A 24,450-nucleotide genomic window follows, 5' to 3' on the forward strand; every position below is an offset into this window, starting at 1 on the left:
CCCCAGTTGTTTCCAGAGGACTGAGATTCATGCACACCACATCAAGCTACCCCTCCTGTCCTGTACCATAAACAAAATGTTGCCATGACGAAATCCATATTGCACCTTATGTAAAACCTAAGCCACTATGTGGGCATATATGCCTTCCTCCGTCGATGTCTACCCTCACACGAATAAACTAATCTGGGTACTGCCACGCTCTTAATTATCCTCCCACAGACATGTTTAACCTTAAGAAGGGCAAAGCACAACTCCCAACTGCCTCAAGATTTCCACCCCCATTAGGGAAATATAATTAATACTTTATAAAAAACACTAAAACATATTTTGTGCGTCTGGTTTAAAAATGCACTAATTATACTTTTATTATGAGATAATAATAATAATTTTTTACGCATCTACGGAAAGAATGGTTAAATACACAATATATGGGAGTAGACTAATAAGTTCTTGTATTTTTAATAAAAACAAATATTATGTAACAAATATCCAAACCTTATTTCAAGTGTTCTATATATTAATACACCAATACAGTCATTATTAAAGATGCATTGATTAGAATATACTTATAATTGATTTAAATTGATATTTTATTACTTTATGTAATGTAATTATAATGGGAAACATTGTTGCATCCTTTTATGTTAACACATTAAGCCATTAAGCCATCAAATATTATTTAAGCACACCTACTAAAAAAGACCTCCAACCTCCCTTTTCCACTAAAGAAAGGAAGGAATTTTTTTGCCTCCCTTCTGCACTATAAAGAAAGAAAGGAAATTTTTTTTGGAGAGTTTATACAAAAACCTTTGTTAGATGATATTTCCCTGAGAGTGAAGATAAAATGATTTATAATATATTTCATATAATTCAAAATTACTTTTATTTACAAATTTTTTTACCTGTATAAAGAATAATAATATATTTTATAAATAGATATTAATATAAAGATAACAAACACAATATATAATATCAAATTTTTTTTGTCTTTTTTTTTTTAAATAATATAGAAAATATTCCAAAAAAATTTAGAATATCTTATTACTTGTAATCCTCTGTTACCTTTATAGCTTATAAATTCTACCATTGCAATTTGGTTTCATAGCCATGAGTAATCTTAATATATTGCTTCATACATATTACTTATATAACAAGACCTATTTGGTGGCAATGTCACTGCTCTTGTTCGTTTTGTTTTGTTTTTTTTTTTTTGCATATTGTCACCACTTGTTTTGTTGTTTATTGTTCAAAAATGACATAGATTTAAGCACAAAAATAATATTTTCAAAAAATTTAAAAAAAATTCAAAAACCTCTTGTACACTTACACAAAACAATGTTTCAAAATAAACTATGAATTATGGTTTTGCATGTGCACATATGGTAAACATTAGATACCATATAATGTTGTAATGATTGGCTTGTTGTTTTTTAATTAAATAAAAATAACATAATACCAAAACCAATTATTCCTTGTGTTAATATATATTATATTGATTTTTCAAATAAATACTTCGACTCATATTTATTACAAAAATCATAAGAAGTTTCTTAATAATAAGAGTTACGTGGTGACAATGTCATTGCTTTTGTTTTTTTGTTCTTTTGCATATTGTCACCACGTGTTTTGTTGTTTATTGTTCAAAAATGACACGGGCTTATGCATGAAAATAATATTTTCAAGAAATTAAAAAAAAAAATTCAAAAGCCTCTTGTACACTTACACAAAACAATGTTTCAAAATAAACTCTAAGTTATGGTTTTTAGATATGTACATATGGTAAACATGAAAGTTTCTTAATAATAACACTATCATTTTTCAAAGCATAGTAACTAGAGTGGTAGCTAGTGGGTTTAATTTGCCCTCCACCCGAGTCTCATTCTCGGGTGGCATATTTTTGAACATATACAAAATTATGACGATTAAAATTTGAACACATTGTGGATTCACAAAAAAAACACATTATGATCTACACAACCATAAATTGTTTAGCATTGTATTGCTTGAGTGAACTTAATGATTAAGAGCATGTGCTTATTCATAAGAAATCACAAGTTCAAATTTAAAGAAATAGAAAATATACACTCCATGGACTTTAGCCATCAAATTACTAAACAAAAATAATAAATCCCTTATTTAGTTCTCACTTATTATTAATTTCTTAACCCAATATAATTACCTACCTATTATACTAAACAATTTAACTAAAATTCAATCGAAATAAATAACATTAATACTATTTATCCCCCACCATTAAAACTACTTCTTAAATTCTATAATAAATAATATTATATACATTTTCATGCTAAATTTCTTTTCTTTTCTTTGCTATAAGGATTAGTATTATCAAATTGGATACCACTTCCCGATCACTAAGTAATTATGTGTCATCGTCAAGCTGTAGCTTATATGCCATAGCTTTGTATGCACAATTACCTAGATGGGTTTCCTTACCTACCTGCAAGGTTCTCTATTCTATACTCAACCTTTTAAGTTCGTACGGTCACTGGCAAAATTATAGTCAACTCAACATGGGCTGGCTCTCGACCCCCAACCAGACTCATAGATTGAGGAAAAAAGTCCATCACATGACACGATGAAATGATTTGATTTGTCTGCTCAAATATCAGGACCGTACAGTTACAGACATGCCTGTGATAACAATATATTTATTCTACGTGCACCGATTCCCTCGGCGTTTTGTCTGTTCAAAAAATCTAGATAGCCGTCCGATTCCCTCGGCGTTTTGTCTGTTCAAAAAATCTGGATAGCTGTGATTCAGGGGTTAAGAAGAAGGAAACACCAAGATTTGTCTCTATCTCTTATTTATCGGTAGAAGCCAAAACCACCCAATTGATTTTGTTTGGTTTTTTAGGCTAGGCTCTAATCCAGCGGCCTTCAAAGCCCCGTCGTGAAATGTCTTCCTTGCAAAACTTCAAGTATTCATGGCATCTTACCGTTGTGATTCTGATCCTTGTGGCCTTTATCTCCATTGTCCATATTTTCTTTGTGCCTCTCATACCAGCTTCTCTTGATTTCACTAGATCCCGACAGATCGAAAGCTTGGCTAATGCATTATCACCAATAAAAAACGTTTCCTCCATAGGCGATGAGAATATTGAACCAGATCAATACCCACAGAGTCATGATTCTGATGGAGCAATTCTTTACAGAGATGCACCATGGAAGGCTGATATCGGAAAATGGCTATCTAGATGCCATGATATTGCAGCGCCAGTTTACATCAATGAGGTTGGGATCTGATATCTATTTATATTTTTATTTCCATTTCTGAGGTTATCTTTTCTCTTTTACTTGAAAAGTCGTTGATTGGTTTTTCATGTTGATGTGTGCAGACTATCAGTGGCAAGAATTGTAAGGATGGCTGCAGTGGTCATGGCATTTGTAACAGTGAACTTGGAGAGTGCCGATGTTTTCATGGCTATGCAGGTTTGTAGTCCACCCCTGTTTCTTCTCATCCCTTTTAACAAGTGTTTTTGGCTTCAAGATTCCATGAATCATCGTTGTGCTTAGTTTTCCTATTTCATTTGAGCGTGTTCTGTTTTTTCAATTAAGCTCAGCGGTCAAAGATAACTTGGTGCTTATTGGGCACCCACCTGGTCACCTTTGGTTGCAAAGGTTGCAGCTGGATGTTGCAATTAGAGAGCTCTATGGTACTTTAGCCCAATGGTTAGGTTGAGTGTAACTTGAGAAAATTGCAGGCTTATATATGGTCAGCCATCTGTGTTGGAGGAAAAAGTTATTGATTTAATTGAAAGAGTGGGTGGTGAAGAGTTACTATCAACATCTGGTTGGCATTCACAGAATGGATCCCCCAAAATAATTTTATTTCTGAAAGCAAGCAAAAATTGCAAATAAGGTAGCACGAGAAATAAAGGTCAAGGCATTATGCAAGTTGGAACTAAACTCTAATTTGTTGGAATTTGAAATGCAGGGGTAGAACGCTGGAAAAATTTATCTGTTGCTGTGACCATGGAGCAAGGAATTGCATTTATGAACTATATGTGATTACTGGCTATAGGTTGCTTCCCACTAACTGACAAATTAAGATAACTCATTTAGTCCAGTGAACGTTGGTTTAGTGTATTATTCGGCAACTCTGTTCTGTCAGGTTGGATATATTTGACTTATTAAATTTACATGGAATGACAGAAAGCTGTAGTATATGAGTAAGGATGCAGAACCACCCAATTGTAAACACCACCAACGAGGAGGAAGGAGAGAGTGGAGTTGCTGCTCAGTTTTAGGGCAAAACTGAGAAAGCTTAGGGACAGGAAGAAAGAGAAAAGAGAAGGGAGGAAGGTCTCTAGATTAGTTGGGGTTTTAATCTTAATTAGTCATCTAGGGATGTAGCTTATTTATGGTAACTCAATTAGGGTTTCCAACAAGTAATCAACAAGTTAATAAAGGAAATCAAACTAATTCAGGGTCAATTTTCTAAGCAAGCCAATTAAGCTAAGTGCTGAAAATGAAAGGAAGAAGAAAAGGAAAGAATTCACTTGGATGAATGCTGCTGCAGGTGCTGAGACTTCTTGGGATGACGATGAGAGTTGTGATAGGCCTCTAAGAGAATGTTCCACCTCCTAAATAAACTTCCACATGCAGCTTAATCCTACTATTGAACAGACCTGTACTGTTCTCCAATACAAAGTAATAATAACACTAGATCTACCACATAAATGATATAGCAATGCAACTAATAAATGGCAATCTGAAGTGCCTTTAGAAGGTTTGATACATCCCTTGAGGTCGTGGGGTTGAATTTCCAATGTATAAGAGGACTAAGCCCTTTCAGATGCTCTAGGATGAGACAACAAGCCTGCAAGGTTGGAGCCATAATAACAGAGAGATATACTTGTTGGTGCATTGGTGAAGACAAGTACAAGCAACCCAAAAGCTTGCAAGGTTGGAGCCAGACTAACAGAGAGAGATACTTGTTGGTGCATTGGTGAAGACAAGTACAAGCAACCCAAAAGCTTGGAAATTGAATTAGGAAGATAGATCAAGATTTGACTCCAAGCCAGGTGTGTACTTGCAAGAATGGGTTTCAAAGATATAAGATTCAAAGAGAAGTAAAAAAGAAGAAATAATTGACAAAGAGGAACCTATAAATAGGCAATAGAATGAGCTCAAGGCATAGCTGAATGACAAACTATTCATTAGAGAGAGAGAGAAACCCATTTAAAAAATCAAATCCCATTGTTTGATTACATAACACAAATGTTTAAGGTCATATCATTGATACCCCCCAAAAAAACAAGCTATATGTTCCATGTGTTGTGAGACATAGTGGCATTATGTGATATTCCCACTTAGCACTATTGCTAAGTGAGAATACAATTTTGCTTAATTTTGATATTTTGGGTCTTTAACTTAGGAGAAAGTGGGTTGGAGGGCCCCGCTTGCAATTTTGGTTAAGGGGGGCTCCAACATAGGGGAAGAAAGACAAATCGATTTCTTGGTGGATGGTGGGGGCCACCCCAAAAAGGAATACACACTCCTAGTCAATTCGCACTCTTGGAGGGAAAAAGGCAAATGGAAATCATGCATGGGACCCACAAGGGAAAAGGAAGGCCCAAGGATAAATAGGAGGAGCATACATCAGTTTGGGGCTTTTGAACCCTTGACATTTATACTCACCTAGCATGCTTGAGTTGTTGAGCCAAGTATGCAAGTGCTGTTTAGCACACAAGATTTTCATGCGAGAATCTCACCCTACCTTCAGTGGACTCTGAGTGCTAGTGCAAGGAGGTGATCTACATTACGTTGGGAGTTAGCCTAGGTGTTTGCTCAGGCAATTCGGGGGATTATTACAGCAGACTGGGTGCAACAAGGGGGATATGCATCTCTCGGGACAGCTAGTTGTTGAGCAGCATAATCATTGAGGCTTCTGGGAGAGACTTGGACCATCATTTGTTGAAGATTTGGAGTGCTAGCTGGGCACAATTTTGGGGGAGTTTTGTTGTGACATTGGCTCACCTTCAAGGACTGCGCAACATTGTGCAGAGGTGTTTTTTATGCCACACATGGGAGCCAAGAGGATAGGCAATTGGGGGTTGAACTGAGCTGAGACTTTTGAAGGCATCTAGAGGGGATTTTTGCTAGCCTTTGTTGACATTTTGGGGGATTCAGGCAATGTCATTTCCAGGTGGGTCAAATTACCTAGTAGTTGGAGGAGCACGTGGAAATTGGGGGTAATTTCGGAGGTTGGAACCACGCCCAACACTTTCTGGATTTTGGTGGGCTATTTGAGGAGAGACTGAGGTAAATTTTCTCGGAATTTTCCGAGCATTAGAGGTGGGTCAAACAACAAATTTTTACTAGCCAATAATGCAGTTTTCCAGGGCCAGCGCAGAGCATTGAAGGGGATACCTTTCCAGCATCCGGGCACTTGTTTCCTTCACTTGGGACTTGTTCAGCTTGCCTTTGGCAAGCCTAGGTGCATTCGCTCCATACTATATTGTACCCCCATTTATTTACAATAAAAATGGTTAAGCTTGGCGCAATTTTTGGAGTATTTCTGGGTGTTTAATGTTATGTGTGAATTTTGTGTTGCATGTACTGTTGATGCTTTGTTTATCATTGTTAATTTTCCCTTAGGAATATTACAGTGGTATCAGAGCCTTGATCTTGGCTCAGTCGTGGGATTATTTCTTATGAACCTAAAGGACAAGCAAAACGTTACCTACCGGAGGCAGAGGTACCGGCGCCGAGAGAAAGAGTTGGAAATCACACTTGACATTGAGGCCCCAGAACAGGCAGTGGAGGAAGTAGACATGGGGGAGCTAAAGAGCAAATAGGAGGTAGCTTTGAGAGCCTCGTGGAAGGGCCGGAGTGACTTGGCCAAGGGACAAAAGGAGATGTTGGAGGAGATCAAGCAACAAAATCGGGACAAGGCATTCACCGAGATTTTTTGTTTGAGGAAACTTCAGGGGCTTCCCACCTCTGACTCACCCACATGCTTTCAATGGGCCCACCAGAACCACATTGCCCACGTTTTTGCCCTCAGGATTGGGTGAGTAGGTTGGACAGGATGAGATGCCCATGGGAGATTATTTCCGGGAGTGGCAGTCTATGGGGGATGATTTCAGAGCTACATTATCCTTTCGAGACTTCTGCCAACTCAAGCAGAATGAGAAGGGCAAGGGTGCTGGGGGCTCAGGCACGGAAAATTCAGAGCTGCAATGCACTATTGGGAGGATGTACCTCCCCGTTTTTGATGGGTCATCCAAGTGCACGACTAGGGCATGGGTTGAGAAGATAGACACATACTTTTAGCTTAGCCTGATGACGGAGGTAGAAGCCCTTAAAATGGCTACGTTGCACTTGGAGGGAGTAGCACATGACTGATGGTTCCATGGGTTGACCACGCTAGGGTATGCTAATGTGACTTCCGATGACGACTTCACATGGAGGATTTTGGAGCGTTTTGATAGGAGAGATCCAGAGGCACATTTCTGAGCGCTGATGCAGCTCAGACAGACAGGCAACCCAAAGCACTACATATTAGAGTTCTTGAGAGTATCAGTGATGGTGTCGGACCTGTCAGATGCCAGGAGGGTCTACACCTTTGTTGAGGGCTTGACTGAGCCACTGTGTGGGTTAGTGAGGTCCTGTAGGCCCACCACTTTGTAGGAGGCGGTATCTTGTACCATGGATTTGTAGGACGCAATCCCCAAGGCTAGGGCACTAGTTCCACCCTGAGCTCCTTTCCCACAAAGGGGCTATGATGCTAGGCCTCCGCCACAACGAGACTCCTAGGGGCGTGGGCAGTTGGATGATGAGACCCGGAGAGACCTCCGCAGGAGGAAGTTGCGCTTCACTTGCCAGGAGCCGTGGGCACCGGGGCATAGATGTACCAAGGGCAAGGCCCACTACATAGAGGTGTTTTCTGATGGTGAGCTAGAAGATGAGGTAGAGTAGGAGATAGGCACTGGTGATGATGAGCCACAGGCCACAGGAGGAGGAGGAGGAGGCCCACCAGGAGGGGCCCCTTTCTTGCCGAAAGTAGGAGTTATCGCTTCACTTTGGGGAGTGCTGAAGTACCTCACGCTGAGGATCAGGGGTACGGTGCAAGGACAACGTGTTTCAATGTTAGTAGACAGTGGGGTGACCCACAACTTCGTAGATGCCTAGATGGTGGAGAGGAGAGGCATACGCACAGAGTCTTTTGAGGGCTTCTTTGTTTTGGTGCCAGGAGATCGCACCATGTAGTGTACCAGATATGTCCTCGGGATGACACTAGTGATGGGGAACTATTCGATGACGGACCATTTCTTTGTGGTTGACATTCCAGACACCAATGTGGTGCTTGATGTTTAGTGGCTCTACTCTTTGACACGTGTTACCATTGATTGGCAAAAATTGGAGATGGAGTTCACTGGGCCAGATGGGAAGCCAGTTTTGTTGAGAGGCATGCATTCATATCCCCCACAGACAGTGTCAGTGCACAAGATGGAGGCAAACTTGAGACATGGAGATATAGAGTGGGTTGTAGAGCTCAGGATATCTGATGCAAGGGGCGGGCCCTAACCACCACATCCAGATATTTAGGCCATCCTAGACATGTACTTGACAATGTTTGGAGACATCCTACCAAGGCGATCGCTTGATAAGGGGTTTGAGCACACCATTGAGCTAGAGCCAGGGGTACAAGTAGTCATCACAACCCCATATAGGCATCCCAAGGCTTATCGGGATGAGATTGAGCGGGCTATTTAAGAGTTGTTGGCATTGGGGCACATTAGGCCCAGCTCTAGCCCCTTCGTTTCATTAGTTGTCTTCGTGAAGAAGAAGGATGGTACACTACGAATGTGCATTGACTATAGAGCTCTTAATAAGAAGACTTTGAAGAACCGATACCCCATTCCTCGCATAGATGAGCATAGAGGAGCCAAGTACTTCTCTAAGATAGATCTACGTTCGAGGTACCATCAGATTCGGGTGAGGGATTAGGATATCCCCAAGACAATGTTCAGGTGTCACTACGGCCATTTCAAGTTCTTGGTTATGCCCTTTGGGTTGACCAACGCTCTTGTTACCTTCTAGTCTTGCATGAACCATGTGTTTCGCAAGAAATTGCGTAGATTTATATTGGTGTTCTTTGATGATATATTGTTTTGTAGCGAGACATGAGAGGAGCACTTACAACATCTAGAGGAGGTGCTTCGTATTTTGGAGGGACAACAGTTCTATGTGAAGTTGTCCAAGTGTGAGTTTGGGCTGACTGAGATGCTCTACTTGGGGCATATTATTGGAGAGGATGGAGTGCGGGTGCATGAGGAGAAGATTAGAGCCATCTGGGATTGGCTAGTTCCACGGAATGTGACCGAGCTGAGGGGATTTGTGGGCATTTGCACGTATTACAGGAAGTTTGCGAAGGGCTTCTCATAGCTAGAAACACCCCTCACAGATTTGACCAAGAAGGGGGCATTCACATGGATGGATAAGGCACAAGCAACATTTGAGCACCCCTCATAGATCTGACCAAGAAGGGGGCATTCACATGGATGGATAAGGCACAAGCAACATTTGAGCACCTCAAGGAGGTGATGAGCAGTTGTCTGGTGTTGGTTGTACCTGATTTTACACAACCGTTCACCTTGGAGTGTGATGCATTGGGTGAATGTGATATTTCCACTTAGCAATATTGCTAAGGGTAAATATCAATTTTACCAATTTTGTTATAGGAAAAATGGGTTGCGGGACCCCACTTGAAGTTTTGGAGCTAAGGCAAGGTCCCAACATAGGAGAAAGGGAAAAATCAAATGGCTACTGGATGGTGGGGGCCACACCAAAGAGGGAATACGCTCCCCTCTTGGAAATATGCACTCTTGGAGGGAAAGGATGAAGGGAATCAATGGTTGGGTCCCACATGAGCAAATTGGAGGCACAATGACAAAATAGGAGGCACTCATTTTGGGGGCATCTTTGATCATATGAACATTCACTTTGACTAGCACACTTGAGCTGGAAGCCAAGTTTGCATGTGCTGTTGAGCACAAGAGATTTTCAGGCGAGAATCTCACCCTTGCTTCAGTGGACGTCGAGTGCCAACCCTAGGAGGAAGTCTTCATCACCTTCAATCTAATTTGGGAGCCTTTCCAGCATATTTGTGGAGTTGGTTCAACAAGTGGGACGCAGAGGGACAAATACGCAGTCATTGGAGGAGCTGTTGTGGGGACAAGTGATTTGTTGGGTCTCTGGAATAACCAAGGGACATCATTTGTCGAAGATTTAGGGAAATTCAAGGGCCTCATTTTGGATAGAATTGGCTGGGCCAAGTGATTATCAGTAGGGACTGCGTGGGCCTGCGTAGTACCTTTTCGTGCCACACATGGGGCATTGGGAGGAAGAGGAGTTTGGGGCTGAGACTTGTGGAGGAGTTCCGGAAGGGGATTTGTTGAATATCTCAGCCATTTTGGGAGCCTTCAGCAGTGACATTTACAGGTGGGTCGAAATACCCAGTAGCTAGGGGAGCTAGGAGAAATTGGGCTGAAATTCTGAGGTCAACATTTGGCCAAACCCTTGTTGGGTTTTGGTGGGTTATTGGAGGAGAGGCCAGGGTTAATTTCCCAGAATTTTCTGAGCACTGGAGGAGGTCCTAGCAACCATTTCTTGCAGCCAACAATGCAATTCCTGAGGACCGACGCATAGCTTTGTTGGGGACAACTACCTAGTGTTTGAGCAACTGATTTCATCACTTTGGCGTTCTTAGCTTGCCTTGGGCAAGCCCAGGTGCATGCCTTCTGATCTCATATTGAATCCCATCATTTATCTTAATAAAATGGCTCAGCTTAGCGCAGATTTTGGCATTTTCTGGGTGTTTAATATTGTGTGTAATTTGTGTGTGTGTTTTTGCTATATATGCTTTGTTTATCATTGTAAATTTCCCTTAGGGATATTACAGTGAAGGCATTGACGCTATATTGTCACAGAGAGGCCACCCGATAACTTTTGAGAGTCGGAAGCTCCTTAGTCATGAGAGGCTGTACTTGATCTATGACAAGGAGCTGCTAGCCATCATGCATGCATTGGCCAAATTCCGACAGTACTTGGTGGGCAATAGGTTCAGAGTAAAGATTGGTCATAATAGTGTTCGCCACTTTCAGGGGCAAAAGGGCCTCAATGATAGACAACAAAAGTGGGTCAGCAGGATTCAGGCCTACGATTTTGACATAGAGTATGTCAAGGGCAAGCATAACGTGGTGGCAGATGCCTTATCCAGAAGGCCCGCGACACTTTCACTCATGAGCATCTGCCATGATTGGAAGGCACAACTTTTGGTGGAGTACTCCAAGGATCAGCGGGCGTGTGAGATCTTGGAGGGTACTCATGGGGATGAGCGCTACCGGGTGATGGCCGATGTTATTTACTATAAGGAGCACATATTTTTGGTGATGGGTTCATAGTTGAGGGAGAGGATTCTCCATGCAGCACATGATTAACCACTGCCAGGACATGAGGGGTTCCTAAAGACTTATAGGACGGTCAGAGAGTGTTTCACGTGGAAGGGCCTCAGGGGGGACAAGTTGAGGCATGTGCAGGAGTGTGAGGCCTGCCAGAGAAGCAAGGGAGAGTTGACCCATCTTGTTGGGTTACTATAGCCTCTCCCCATTCTGGAGGGGAAATGGGAGAGCATCTCGATGGACTTTATCACAGGACTTCCCTTGGTGCAGGGCCGTGACTGCATACACGTGGTGGATAGGTTGACGAAGTATCCCCATTTCTTTTCTATCCCCACCAGGCACTCTGCTTCGCAAGTTGCGGAGCTCTTCTTCAGAGAGGTCTTTCGGTTGCATGGTTTCCCCAAGACCATAGTCAGTGACAGGGACAACCGGTTCATGGGGGCTTTTTGGCAAGAGCTTTTCAGGTTGGTGGGCACAAAGCTCACTCCTAGTACCAGCTACCACCCCAAGACAGATGGGTAGACCGAGATAGTTAACAAGTGGTTGGAGGGGTATTTGCAGAACTATGTGACAGGGCAGTAGCAAGCTTGGGCAAGATGGCTACACTTGGGGGAGTATTGCTACAATATTACCTATCTTATGTCTATTCGTATGTCACCTTTCCGAGCTTTATATGGATATGATGCTTTATATTTTGCTGACCTTGTTTTGGAGACAGCCGGGCCCCAAGGCCGAAAGACTAGATACAAGAGAGCCATGACATTCTTAAGACCCTCAAAGATAACTTGCAAACAACCCAAAACCAACAGAAGATGTATGCAGATAGGCATCGAGTTGAGAGACATTTCGAGGTGGGAGACTTGGTTTTCTTGCGTCTCCAACATTACAAGCAGTCCATGTTGAAGCACAAGGGGGTCGAGAAGCTACAACCATGTTTTTATGGGCCCTACAGGGTGGTCAGGAGGATTGGTCAGGTGGCATACGAGCTAGAGCTTCTGTCGGGAAGCAAGGTGCATAATGTTTTCCATGTCTCATGCCTCAAGAAGGTACTGCGACAACATGTGATAGCGGCTACTGAGCTACCCCCATTGGATGATGATGGGCATCTGGTTCTTGAGCCTGAGACTATTCTGGAGACCAGGGAGAGGAGACTGAGGAGTAGAGTTATCAAGGAGTTTCTGATCAGATGGAAGAACTTACCAGATGAGGATGCCACTTGGGAAGGTGAGCATATACTTCAACACCCATCACTACAGTTGCTTGAGGGCAAACAACATTTTGGCGGGGAGGATTGTGATATTCCCACTTAGCACTATTGCTAAGTGAGAATACAATTTTGCTCAATTTTGATATTTTGGGTCTTTAACTTAGGAGAAATTGGGTTGGAGGGCCCCACTTGCAATTTTGGTTAAGCGAGGCTCCAACATAGGGGAAGAAAGACAAATCGATTTCTTAGTGGATGGTGGGTGCCACCCCAAAAGGGAATACACACTTCTAGTCAATTTGCACTCTTGGAGGGAAAAAGGCAAAGGGAAATCGATGCATGGAACCCACAAGGGAAAAAGGAAGGCTCAAGGATAAATATGAGGAGCATACATCAGTTTGTGGCTTTTGAACCCTTAACATTTACACTCACCTAGCATGCTTGAGCTATTGAGCCAAGTCTGCAAGTGTTGTTCAGCACATGAGATTTTCATGTGAGAATCTCACCCTACCTTCAGTTGACTTGGAGTGCCAGCCCAAGGAGGTGATCTACATTACATTGGAAGTTAGCCCAGGTGTTTTCTCAGGTAATTCGGGGGATTATTACAACAGACTGGGTGCATTAAGGGGAATATGCATCTCTCAGGAAAGCTAGTTGTGGAGCAACATAATCATTGAGGCTTTCGGGAGAGACTTGGACTACCATTTGCTGAAGATTTGGAGTGCTAGTTGGGCACAATTTTGGGGGAGTTTTGTTGTGACATTGGCTCAACTTCAGGGACTACACAAGCCGATGCAAAGGTGTTTTTTATGCCACACGTGGGAGCCAAGAGGATAGGCAATTGGGGGCTGAATTGAGCTGAGACTGTTAGGTCTCTATAATACTAGTCATTCCCCCATTACTATTCTCGTTGTATCCCTTATTGTTATTGTTGTGCCCCTATTGTCCCCCTATTGTTATTATTGTGCTCCATAGAATCCCACTATTGTTATTTTTGTGCCTTTTATATTATTATTGTTAGGTCGGCTTTGGTTATATTGTGACCCCTTAGATTCCTATATATAGAAAGGAGGTTTTGTCATTTGAATCATCTAAGAATTGTTCATTTGTGTAATGTAAAGGAGGTTTCCCCCTCAAAGAGGCTTATTTCTAAGACATTGATCTATCTTTTCTATCTTTTTGTGAGTTGGTTTCATAACATTTGGTATCAGAGCTTTGGATTCTAGGGTTTCGCTGCTCCAAACAGGCCATCGTGGCATTTTAGCTGTAACTTTTTCGCTACAAAGTTTCAGAAGCTAAAAAAAACCCATTTGAGATGGAATAGGTTTGAACCTCGGGCTCGAATTTTAGATCTTGTCTCGCTATATTTTCGGAGATATAATCTAAGGAAGTTAGGGTTTTTGCAGACCCCCGAATTACATTCCAAACATGTGACCTTGGGAAAATCGTCATAACTTTCGCTTTGAGCATCAGATTGAATTTTTGTAAGAAGTTACAGAAAGAGGACGGATTGTAGTTTTTTGGGTATCATTTTCAGAACCTAAGGTTGAAACAGTGACCCGCGGCACGTCGTACAAGTTCGCTCTACTGAACCAGTCTATACTCAGGTCATCGTGGGAGATTTGGCATAAATCTTCATTGGAGAATCCAATCTTGATCAGACTTACGGGGTTAGAAAGATTACTCAGAGGGTTACCGCAGGAAGAAATTTCAGACCTTGGAGATCCAAAATTACAGAGATACATCAAATTCAATATTGAGCTCCTACAAAGTGAAAAGATGTGTGTAGTTTTTTTAAACTTTTGCATAAGCTTGGTTTGAAAAATTAGTTTGAAGGAATTCAAAGGGCATAATGAAGCATTATTATCGGTAATTGATGCCCCGAAGAAAGAAAATGGAAACACCTAGTAAGCAACCTGAAAGCTCTAGCATGACTCATGAAGAAGAGGAAGAAATGCAATATGATATATCAAAATTACGAGACCAAGTGCAACAAATTTCACTTGCATAAAAAGTAACAGAAGCTAAGATGGATGGTTTAAAGAAAGACGTAGAAGCTAAGATGTATGGCGTGGAAGCTAAGATGGATGGTTTAAAGAAAGTTGTAGAAGCTAAGATGAATGACGTGGAAGCTAAGATGGACGGCGTGGAAGTTAAGATGGATGGCGTGGAAGCTAAGATGGATGATTTAAAGAAAGGCATGGAAGATTTGAAGACAGATTTGACAAAGTTTCTATAAGAAATGCTTACTAATGGCGAAAGGTTAGTAAATGAAACTCATGATGAGAACAAAATAAATGTTAATCATGATTTCATACACTTTAATGTTGGATCGAAAAACCACCATGTTCCAAAGATCGATATGAGGAAGTTTGACGGCAAGGATCCTGGAACATGGATACTACAGATAGAGCAATTTTTCGATCTCCATAATGTGCAAAACACACAAAAGGTATGCATTGCAACTTTATATTTGGAACCAAATCGGTTTGTATGGTATCGATGGCTTTGCTCTCGTAAACAAATTGTCACTTGGGCTATTTTTATGGATGAAATGATAGCACATTATGAGGATAAAAAAAGCAACACTTTTTTTAGCCAATTGATAAATCTCAAACAAAAGGGTTCAATGATGGAGCACATTGAGGACTTCCAAAAATTGAATATAAGGGTAAAAGATATTCTAGAGGAGCATAGGATTGATGTGTTCATAAGGACTTTAAAAGATAACATCCAACATGAGGTTCGCCTTTGGGAACCAGATTCATTGGAGAAGGCATTTAGGCTGGCAAAAAAAATGGAAAACAAAATTATGGCAACAAAGAAGCCTACCTCTCACAATCATAAAGATGGAAGTGTTGTTGCACCCAGCCATCCACAACCTACAAGGTTGACACCACAACAATTGGAAGAAAAGAGCAAAAGGGCTTTGTTACAGTCGTGATAACAAATACACTAAAGGTCATAAGTGTGTCGAGAAGAAATTATTCTACATAGATTGTGAAGAGGAGGAAGAAAAGGAACAAGAAATGTCAAAAGAAGAGGATATACACTAGGAACAAACCCTAGAAAAAGAAGAAATGAATCCGACCATATCTTGTAATGCATTGGCTAGAATAACCACTCCTCTATCTATCAAGATCAATGTTTTAAAACTCCGACTCCGACTCCGACTCGGTCGAGGGTCGACTCCAACTCGGTATTGACTTGGCCGGCTCGATTTCAGTGACTCGGTCATTGTAAAAAATACATTAAATATTTATTTTTTATAAAAACACATACTTTTAAAGATTTTCATTCATGTTTCCAAACACACAACATTAGAATATAGATAGAAGACAACATATGATCAAAGTAGGCTCATGAATATATCCATTATATCAAAATGACACCCAATGCATTGTCCAATACATACACGATGATGATATAGAGATCAAAACAAAAACACATAACCAAGGAGGCTATAAATGGCCTCTACAACAAAAGTCTGTGACCAGTACTACTGGCTACTGCTAGAGTTGCCAACATCATCTGGCTCAGTGTTACTTGGAAGTTGGGAGCAGGAGCGAAAGTGGGGAGCAAGAGCGTAAACGGGAGCGGGAGCGACATTTTCAGAAGCTCTTGGTTTGGGAGCGAATCCCAGAGGAGTTCGACAACCAATGTCACTAACATCAAGGTACATAGAGGGATTGGTGCTCTTGATTAAATACGAGTTTCATACCCTAATACATGACAAAATTCAATGGAAACATTGTAATCCTCCAATCCTGAAATCCTGAAAAACTGATAAGTCTGCTGGATTTTGAATGAAATCTAAAATTCTACTTTCTCCATATGAAATCCAATGAGGCCGAAACCACTCTCAAACATCCTGAGTTATTTCATGGTAATGTTAAAAATTTAAGTAAAATGATGAAAATGAAGATTAAGGAGAATGTCATTTTTACTTTAAGAATTTAACATTACCATGAAATTTGAATAGCATATCAATAGTAGAGAGCATTTGAGTGTGTTAAATAGGGTTTGGGAGGGGGAAATGGACCCCAAATAACATTTAACTAATTCATAAAACACGTTGGAGTTCAAACCAATCAGCAAACACTTCAAAATTTCATTAAAAAAATGTCAAATTGCTGTTTTGATGGGGTTACAGGCCACTGGTTATGACTCAGCTGAGTCAATACAGAAACGGTCGAGTTGGCCGAGTCAGCCATGACTCGGCCAAGTCATGGCTGACTCGGCCTACTGAACCGTTTCCTCCACCGAGTCACATTTCTGGGCAATGAAACAGATCAACTCGGCCGTTTCCGTTTCGAATCGGCAGAATTCTAAAACTATGATCAAGATAGAAGGGCATATCAAAAAGAAAAAGGTAATAATGTTGATTGGTTCGGGAAGTACCCATAATTTTATTCATTGTAAGATAGCTAAGGAATTGAATTGCTTCCTATATCTAGCACCAGAGTGTCAAGTGATGGTTGCAAGTGGAGGAACCATAAATTGCTCAGGAAAGTGCCATAATATCAAGCTATCCATGGGAGAATATGTATTGAATAGCCCAATGCTTTCCATTCCAATGGGTGGTGTTGATGTTGTACTAGGATTCCAATGGCTACAATCCTTGGGTACAGTAGCTTTTAATTTTCAAGAACTTTTCATGAAGGAAAAAAAGTTGAATTAAGGGGTATCACAGGGAAACCGGGAAAGATAATCAGCTCTAACGGAATGACAAAGCTTCTAAAGAAAGAACAACGAGGCATAATTGCACAATTATGTTCACTAGAGGTTCCCACATCGAAATCATCCATTTCTCCAAATCTCCAAAAAGTCTTGGACAATCATTCCAAGGTATTTGAGACTCCCAAAGGCCTCCCACCTATTCGTGATCATGATCATGCTATTAATTTGATTCTAGGAAGTGTTCTTGCAAACATCAGGCCTTATAGATATCCATGTGTCCAAAAGAGTGAAATTGAATGTATGGTTGCAGAAATGCTAGAGGCTGGTATAATTCAACCTAGTCAAAGTTCTTTCTTTGCTCCAGTAGTATTGGTTCACAAGAAGGATGGATCATGGCGCATGTGTCCAGATTATAGGGAGCTCAACAAGCTCACTATTAAAGATAAATTTCCCATTGCTGTCATTGATGAATTATTGGATGAATTGCATGGATCAATTTACTTCAATCTTCGTTCAGGATATCATCAAATCAGAATGAAGACTGAAGACATTCCAAAAACAACATTTAGAACTCATGAGGGTCATTATGAATTTTTGGTCATGCCTTTTGGCCTTACTAATGCAACTTCTACATTTCAAGGTTTGATGAATTCCATTTTCAAACCCTTCCTTAGAAAATTTGTGTTAGTATTTTTTGATGATATACTAGTCTATAGCAAGTCTTGGAAGGATCATGTCCAACATGTTGACATGGTGCTCAAACTATTGGAGGAGAAACAATTATATGCAAAAATCTCCAAATGTTTCTTTGGAGTACAAGAGGTGGAATATTTGGATCATATTGCATCTCATGAAGGTGTTAAGGTAGATCCTAACAAAATTAAAACCATTAAGGAATGGAAAATCCCCACATCCATAAAGCATCTACGAGGATTTCTCGGGTTGATAGGGTTTTATCACAAGTTTGTTAAGAATTATGGGAGAATAACAACACCTCTAACAACATTATTGAAGAAAGATGCATTTTCATGGACTCCAGAAACAACGAAGACCTTTGAACATCTTAAAGAGGCAATATGCCAAGCACTAGTCTTAGTTACTCCGGACTTCACAAAAACCTTTATTGTGGAATGTGATGCCTTAGGAAATGGAATTGGTGCCGTTTTAATGCAAGAAGAAAGACCCATAGCTTTCGAAAGTCATCCAATCAAAGGAAAGTATTTACACAAAGCTATTTATGAGAAGGAAATGTTGGCAATACTACATGCACTTAAGAAATGGCGATCCTACCTAATGGGAAGACACTTCAAGGTAAAAACAGAGCATGATAGTCTTAAATACTTTTTAGAACAAAGGTTATCTTCAGAAGAGCAGCAAAAATGGGTCACAAAGATGTTGGGTTATGACTTTGAAATCATCTATAAAAAAGGGAAGCAAAATGTTGTGGCAGATGCACTCTCAATAAAGGATGAGGATGTGGAAGCATTTCTTTGCACCATTTCTATTATCCAAACAGATTGGATAAACAAAGCAATGGATGAATGGAAGAATGACGAGGAAGTGTGGGCACTCATTCAAAAGATACAACAAGATCCCAGTACATCTGATACATTTAGCTGGAAAAATGATTCGTTATGGTACAAGGATCGGTTATACCTATGTAAGAATTCCCAACTCAAACAAAAGATTCTTAGGGAATTGCACACCTCTCCCTTAGGAGGGCACTCAGGATTTCTAAAAACCTACCACAGGGTTAAGAAGGATTTTTTTTGGGATGGCCTTAAATCGGATATTCAAAAGTTTGTGGCGAAATGTTTGGTTTGCTAACAAAATAAAGTTGAAACAATTAAGACCTAGGACTATTACAACCTTTATCCATTCCAAGCCAACGTTGGGAAGAGGTTTCATTGGATTTTATCACAGTTTTACCCAAGTCCGAAGGAAAGAGTGTTATCATGGTGGTAGTTGACAGACTTACCAAGCATGCACACTTTTGTGCATTATCTCATCCATTTAAAGCGAGTACAATTTCTACTGCATTTATGGAAACAATTCAAAAGCTACATGGAAACCCAAAGATTATTGTAAGCGACAGAGATCCCATTTTCACTGGAAATTTTTGGACAAAATTATTTTCTTGTCTTGGTACTCAGTTAGTTCATAGCTCATCTTATCATCCTCAATCTGATGGGCAAACTGAGATAGTAAACAAATGTTTGGAATGATATCTTCGTTGCTTTGTATCTGATAAACAGACACAATGGGTCAAATGGTGGCCTTTCGCTGAATGGTGGTATAACACTTCCTTCCATACTGCAACAAAAATGAGCCCACTTATGGCACTTTATGGATATCATCCACCATCCATCACATCATATTTAAGAGAAAATTCTAAGGTTCAAGCAGTGGAAGATCACATCGAGCATCAACAACAAGTTCTCCAACTCTTGAATGATAACCTCACCTTGGCACATAATAGAATGAAACAACAGGCAGATCAACATCGCAGCGAAAGAAGTTTTGATGTAGGTGATTGGGTATTTCTACGACTACAACCATATAAACAAATGTCCCTCAAGCAAGCTAAGAAGGATAATAAATTATCACCAAAGTATTATGGTCTGTACAAAGTGTTGCAAAAGATAGGTACTATGGCATACAAATCGGAGCTTCCTGTAGCTTCCCGAATGCACCCAGTTTTCCATGTTTCATGCTTAAAGAAGGTTATAGGTGACAAGCTTCCAGTTCAAACAATATTGCCAGAATTTGATGAGGAAGGAAAAATCATATTGGAACCTTAAGCAGTCAAAGAAACAAGAATTCGACAACTACGAAATTGATCAATTTCAGAATATCTCATCAAGTGGAAGAACTTACCCGTTGAAGATTCCACATGGGAGGATGAGAATTTTATACAGAAGCATCCTGAACTACTCAAGCGTTGAGGACAACACTTTTTTGAAGGAGAGGGGCATGTTAGGTCTCTATAATACTAGTGATTCCCCCATTACTATTGTCGTTGTATCCCTTATTGTTATTGTTGTGCCCCTATATTGTGCTCCATAGAATCCCACTATTGTTATTTTTGTGCCTTTATATTATTATTGTTAGGTTGGCTTTGGTTATATTGTGACCTCTTAGACTCCTATATATAAAAATGAGGTTTTGTCATTTGAATCATCTAAGAATTGTTCATTTGTGTAATGTAAATGAGGTTGCCCCCTCGAAGAGGCTTATTTCTAAGGCGTTGATCTATCTTTTCTATCTTTTTGTGAGCTGGTTTCATAATAGAGACTTGTGGAGGCATCCAGAGCGGATTTTTGCTAGCCTTCGTTGACATTTTGGGGGATTCAGGTAGTGTCATTTCTAGGTGGGTCGAATTACCCAACAATTGGAGGAGCAAGTGGAAATTGGGGGTAATTTCGGTGGTTGGAACTAGGCCCAACCCTTTCTAGGTTTTGGTGAGTTATTTGAGGAGAGACCGAGGTTAATTTCTCAGAATTTTCTGAGCATTGGAGGTGGGTCAAACAACAAATTCTTATCAACCAACATTGTAGTTTTCCAGGGCCAGCGCAGAGAATTGAAGGGGATACCTTTCCAGCATTCGAGCACTTGTTTCCTTCACCTGGGACTTGTTCAACTTGCCTTTGGCAAACCCAGGTGCATTCACTCCATACTATATTGTACCCCCATTTATTTACAATAAAAATGGCTCAGCTTGGTGCAAATTTTGGAGTATTTCTGGGTGTTTAATGTAATGTGTGAATTTTGTGTTGCATGTACTATTGATGCTTTCCTTATCAATGTTAATTTTCCCTTAGGAATATTACACATTACCTCTAGAGAATTTGCCTCTCACTTAGTACCTTGAAAGTAGGAAGGGTTAAGAAAGATTGGACTCATTTCACCATGTTAATATCAAACCCAAAAGGTTTTGGGCTTTCATGAACTATAGTGAAACATCTTAAGCAACTATGGATCCAATATAGGGATTATGCCTGAAATTGAACCCTTAGATCAAGGAAAATACCCCAAATGAGTGCATTGAAGGGTCAAAGTGAACTAAATTTGTGACCAATAGCTAAAGAACAAGGGAGGAGAAACAATAAAGGATCCTACTTGAGCAATAGACATCCCTAAGAGGTCATGCATGTAGGCTACGAGAAGGGGATTCAAGGAGGTTGGTCTAGCATAGGACGATAGAGAGATATTGATGTCATCACTTGGCAAGTCACACATGGAGATCACATATAAGTGGATCAAACTGCAACGTGATATGTGAATAGTAAAGTGTGAGATCCATATGTTGCATGTTGCCCATCTTGTAGGAGTTACTATCCATAAGATGTGAATAGTAGTGAGTTGCAAAGGAGAGAAGCAAGCAAAGTGAAATCAAAGGAGAGAAGTAAACAAAGTGAAAATAAGAGTAGCAACAATAGCAAGGCAATGATGCATGGGGAGGAGCCTATTGGTGTGTGTAATGGGAGCTAATGCATAGACATGGGTGAGGGGTAGTCTCCATTGTTTGGCTTCACTCGAGTTTCCAATGTTTGTATAGCGACCCCATGCCCCAATAATTAGTGCAAAGAGTGAACTCATCTCACCCTTACATAGGTAATATGATATCAAACACATATAAGAAAGAGAAAAAATGAAAGATTGAAAAGAAATGTGATTCATGACAAGAAAATAATGTTGGGATGGGAGTCAAGCAAACCTAACTATTGAGAAAGCAAAGCACTAGCTAAACTATGAAATTTGATACACGCAAATTAACTACAATGTACGAGGAATAACAACTAGGAGATGAGATGGAATATGAGTAAGTCTAATTCTTTGAAAAGTAAGATAGTAGCTAGAATATACAAGTGAATGCAATAAATCTAAGTGCCACAGAAGGAATACAATAGTTGCATTATGAAAAATATATTAGAAAAGAAATATGAGAGTGAGAGTAAAAAGTAAACATCTGCATTTACGTGGTTGTGGGAGTTGTCGATGGAAGCTAGCCAAGGCATGAGAGATAGGAGCCTGATGATCTCATTATTTGAGCAAGTTATGCATCTATAAAACAAAGGTTAACGTCTTGCTCAAAGAGGGGAAGGGATGATGACAATAATTATTAGGGAAGGAAAGGAAATAAGTGAAGACAAGGGAAATGAGGAGGGAGAAGAGACGAGACATGTCAATGATAGCACTGAATTAGCAAAGGCAAGAGGTGACATGTGACAATGCTAGGGTTGAACTCGTGAAGGAAGAGGCTACAAATGATGACATTGGTATTGGACTAGTGAAGGCATGAGGTGACATTTGATGACACTAGAGATGAATTAGTGAGGGAAAAAGGTGAGAAGCAACAATGTTAAGGAGCTAGTGGTGAGGGCAAGAGACGACATGGACAATGCTAGGGATGAAGTAGTGAGGGTAAGGGACGAAAAATGACAACACTAGGGTGGAACTAGTGAGGGCAAGAGGTAATAGGCATCAATTCTAAGGTTGGACTAGCAAGGACAAGAGGTGATAGATGACAATGCTAGGGTTGAACTAGTGAGGGGTAGAGGTGATAAGTCATAATGCTAGGGCCGAATTGGAAAGTGCAAGAGGCTATAGGCAACAACACTAGGGATGAACTAGCAAGGGCAAGAGGTGACAACTCTAGGGTTGAACTAGCAAGGGCAAGAGGTGACAACTCTAGGGTTGAACTAGCAAGGGCAAGAGGTGACATGTGACAATGCTAGGGATTGAATAACAAAGGCAAGAGGCAAGGGGAAGGAAATTTTGGAGAAATGGTTGAGAAGGCAATAACATAGTTGTAATTTGTATGGTGTGACATTCAAGACCAATGTCCCAAGGAGGTGAGGAGGAGGCAAAATCACTGATCCCATCCAGGAAGAAGTCATATTGAGTTGGGACCTATCTGAGATAGTGACTTGGATGGAGCCAACCATCGATGAGGCGACTAAAGGAGGTAGATAAAACAAAGAGAGGAGAAGGAAGAAGGAAGGCTCTCTTGATTGGACCAAGGCATGTGAAGAGGGAAGTTTGGGCATCACTAATTTCTCAGAGATGCTAACAACAAGGATCCATGTTGGTCCCATTTTGAGATGAAGCTTCATTTGACTTGGTAAACCATATTAAAACATGGAAACCGTTTGAGACTAGTATAGCTTGAAGTTACCAATGAGAAGCATATCAAAAAGTGAGGCTTGCTTAAGAATTTAGAGGATGGGGTAAAGGAAAGAGAAGGCACAAAAGAAGCCTGGAAGAGCATTGGAAGCCACAAGACTACCCCGAGTAGATTTGGGTAGCCAGGAAGGGGAGCCGGGCTAGAAACCTTAGGAGTAGAAAGGTTTGAAGAACATGAAATTGGTAGGATCCTTTAAAGGATCCTTGTATGGGTCCATGAGGCAATAGGCACCATTAGTGACAGTGTGTTAGTTTCTAACCTAGCTACTAGCAATATATCACCTAGTAAATACATTGCTGTAAAAATTAGTAACTGCAAATCTACTGGATAAAAAGCATTGTTGGAATTTTAATAGGTAAATAAAATATAAACAACGGAAGCAAAAATGATACCAATTTCATACATATGCACAAAAATAAATTCTACCCTTCAAATCCACTATTTCATTAATAAGTTATCTTTAGTATACATTTTACAAGGGCTCCCTTACTGAAAAATGGCTCTCTAAGGAAAATACAAACAATAAAACCTGGAATATTTCTAGCTGATCAAACCCTCAAAATCTATCCCTTGATCTTGTTGGCTATTGGATCCTTCTCCCTCACTGCCACGTATTCTTCTTCCTCAAACCTTGCACACTTGGACGAATGTCCTTCTCCACCCGATCACTGAGATCTCACTAACTCACTATCTTGTGCACACTTGATGTGTCTTTTCCCTTAACCTAGCCTTCCTTTTATAAGTTTTAGTTATTGCCCAAATCCATAACCATAATCTCCAAAGTGATTAACAATTGAGATTAAATCTCAACTTCACTTGAGATCAATGGTTGAGATTCATCTAATTCATTAATGTAAACAACCATTGCATTTCATTAGATTAACTCACTATTTCTTATAAAAATAAATTACTTTAATAAATCCTTTAATTAAAATAATTTGCCAAGGTTA

General features: G+C 40.3%; 1 protein-coding gene across 1 annotated transcript in view; it reads left to right on the plus strand.

Annotated features, from left to right (window-relative positions):
- Positions 1–2,446: 2,446 nt before the first annotated feature.
- LOC149153425 (exostosin family protein) overlaps positions 2,447–24,450 on the plus strand; it is a 178,445-nt gene continuing 156,441 nt past the window's right edge. Inside the window, exons 1-2 of the mRNA XM_089438819.1 lie at positions 2,447–3,252; positions 3,357–3,450. Coding sequence (XP_089294945.1) covers positions 2,917–3,252; positions 3,357–3,450 — 430 coding nt within the window. The 5' untranslated portion in view covers positions 2,447–2,916. The remainder of the gene's footprint in view (positions 3,253–3,356; positions 3,451–24,450) is intronic.

This window comes from Pinus tabuliformis, chromosome 9 (genome assembly GCF_031772625.1).
Source record: "Pinus tabuliformis cultivar Carrire ecotype Pingquan chromosome 9, CPIR1, whole genome shotgun sequence".
Lineage (NCBI taxonomy): Eukaryota > Viridiplantae > Streptophyta > Pinopsida > Pinales > Pinaceae > Pinus > Pinus tabuliformis.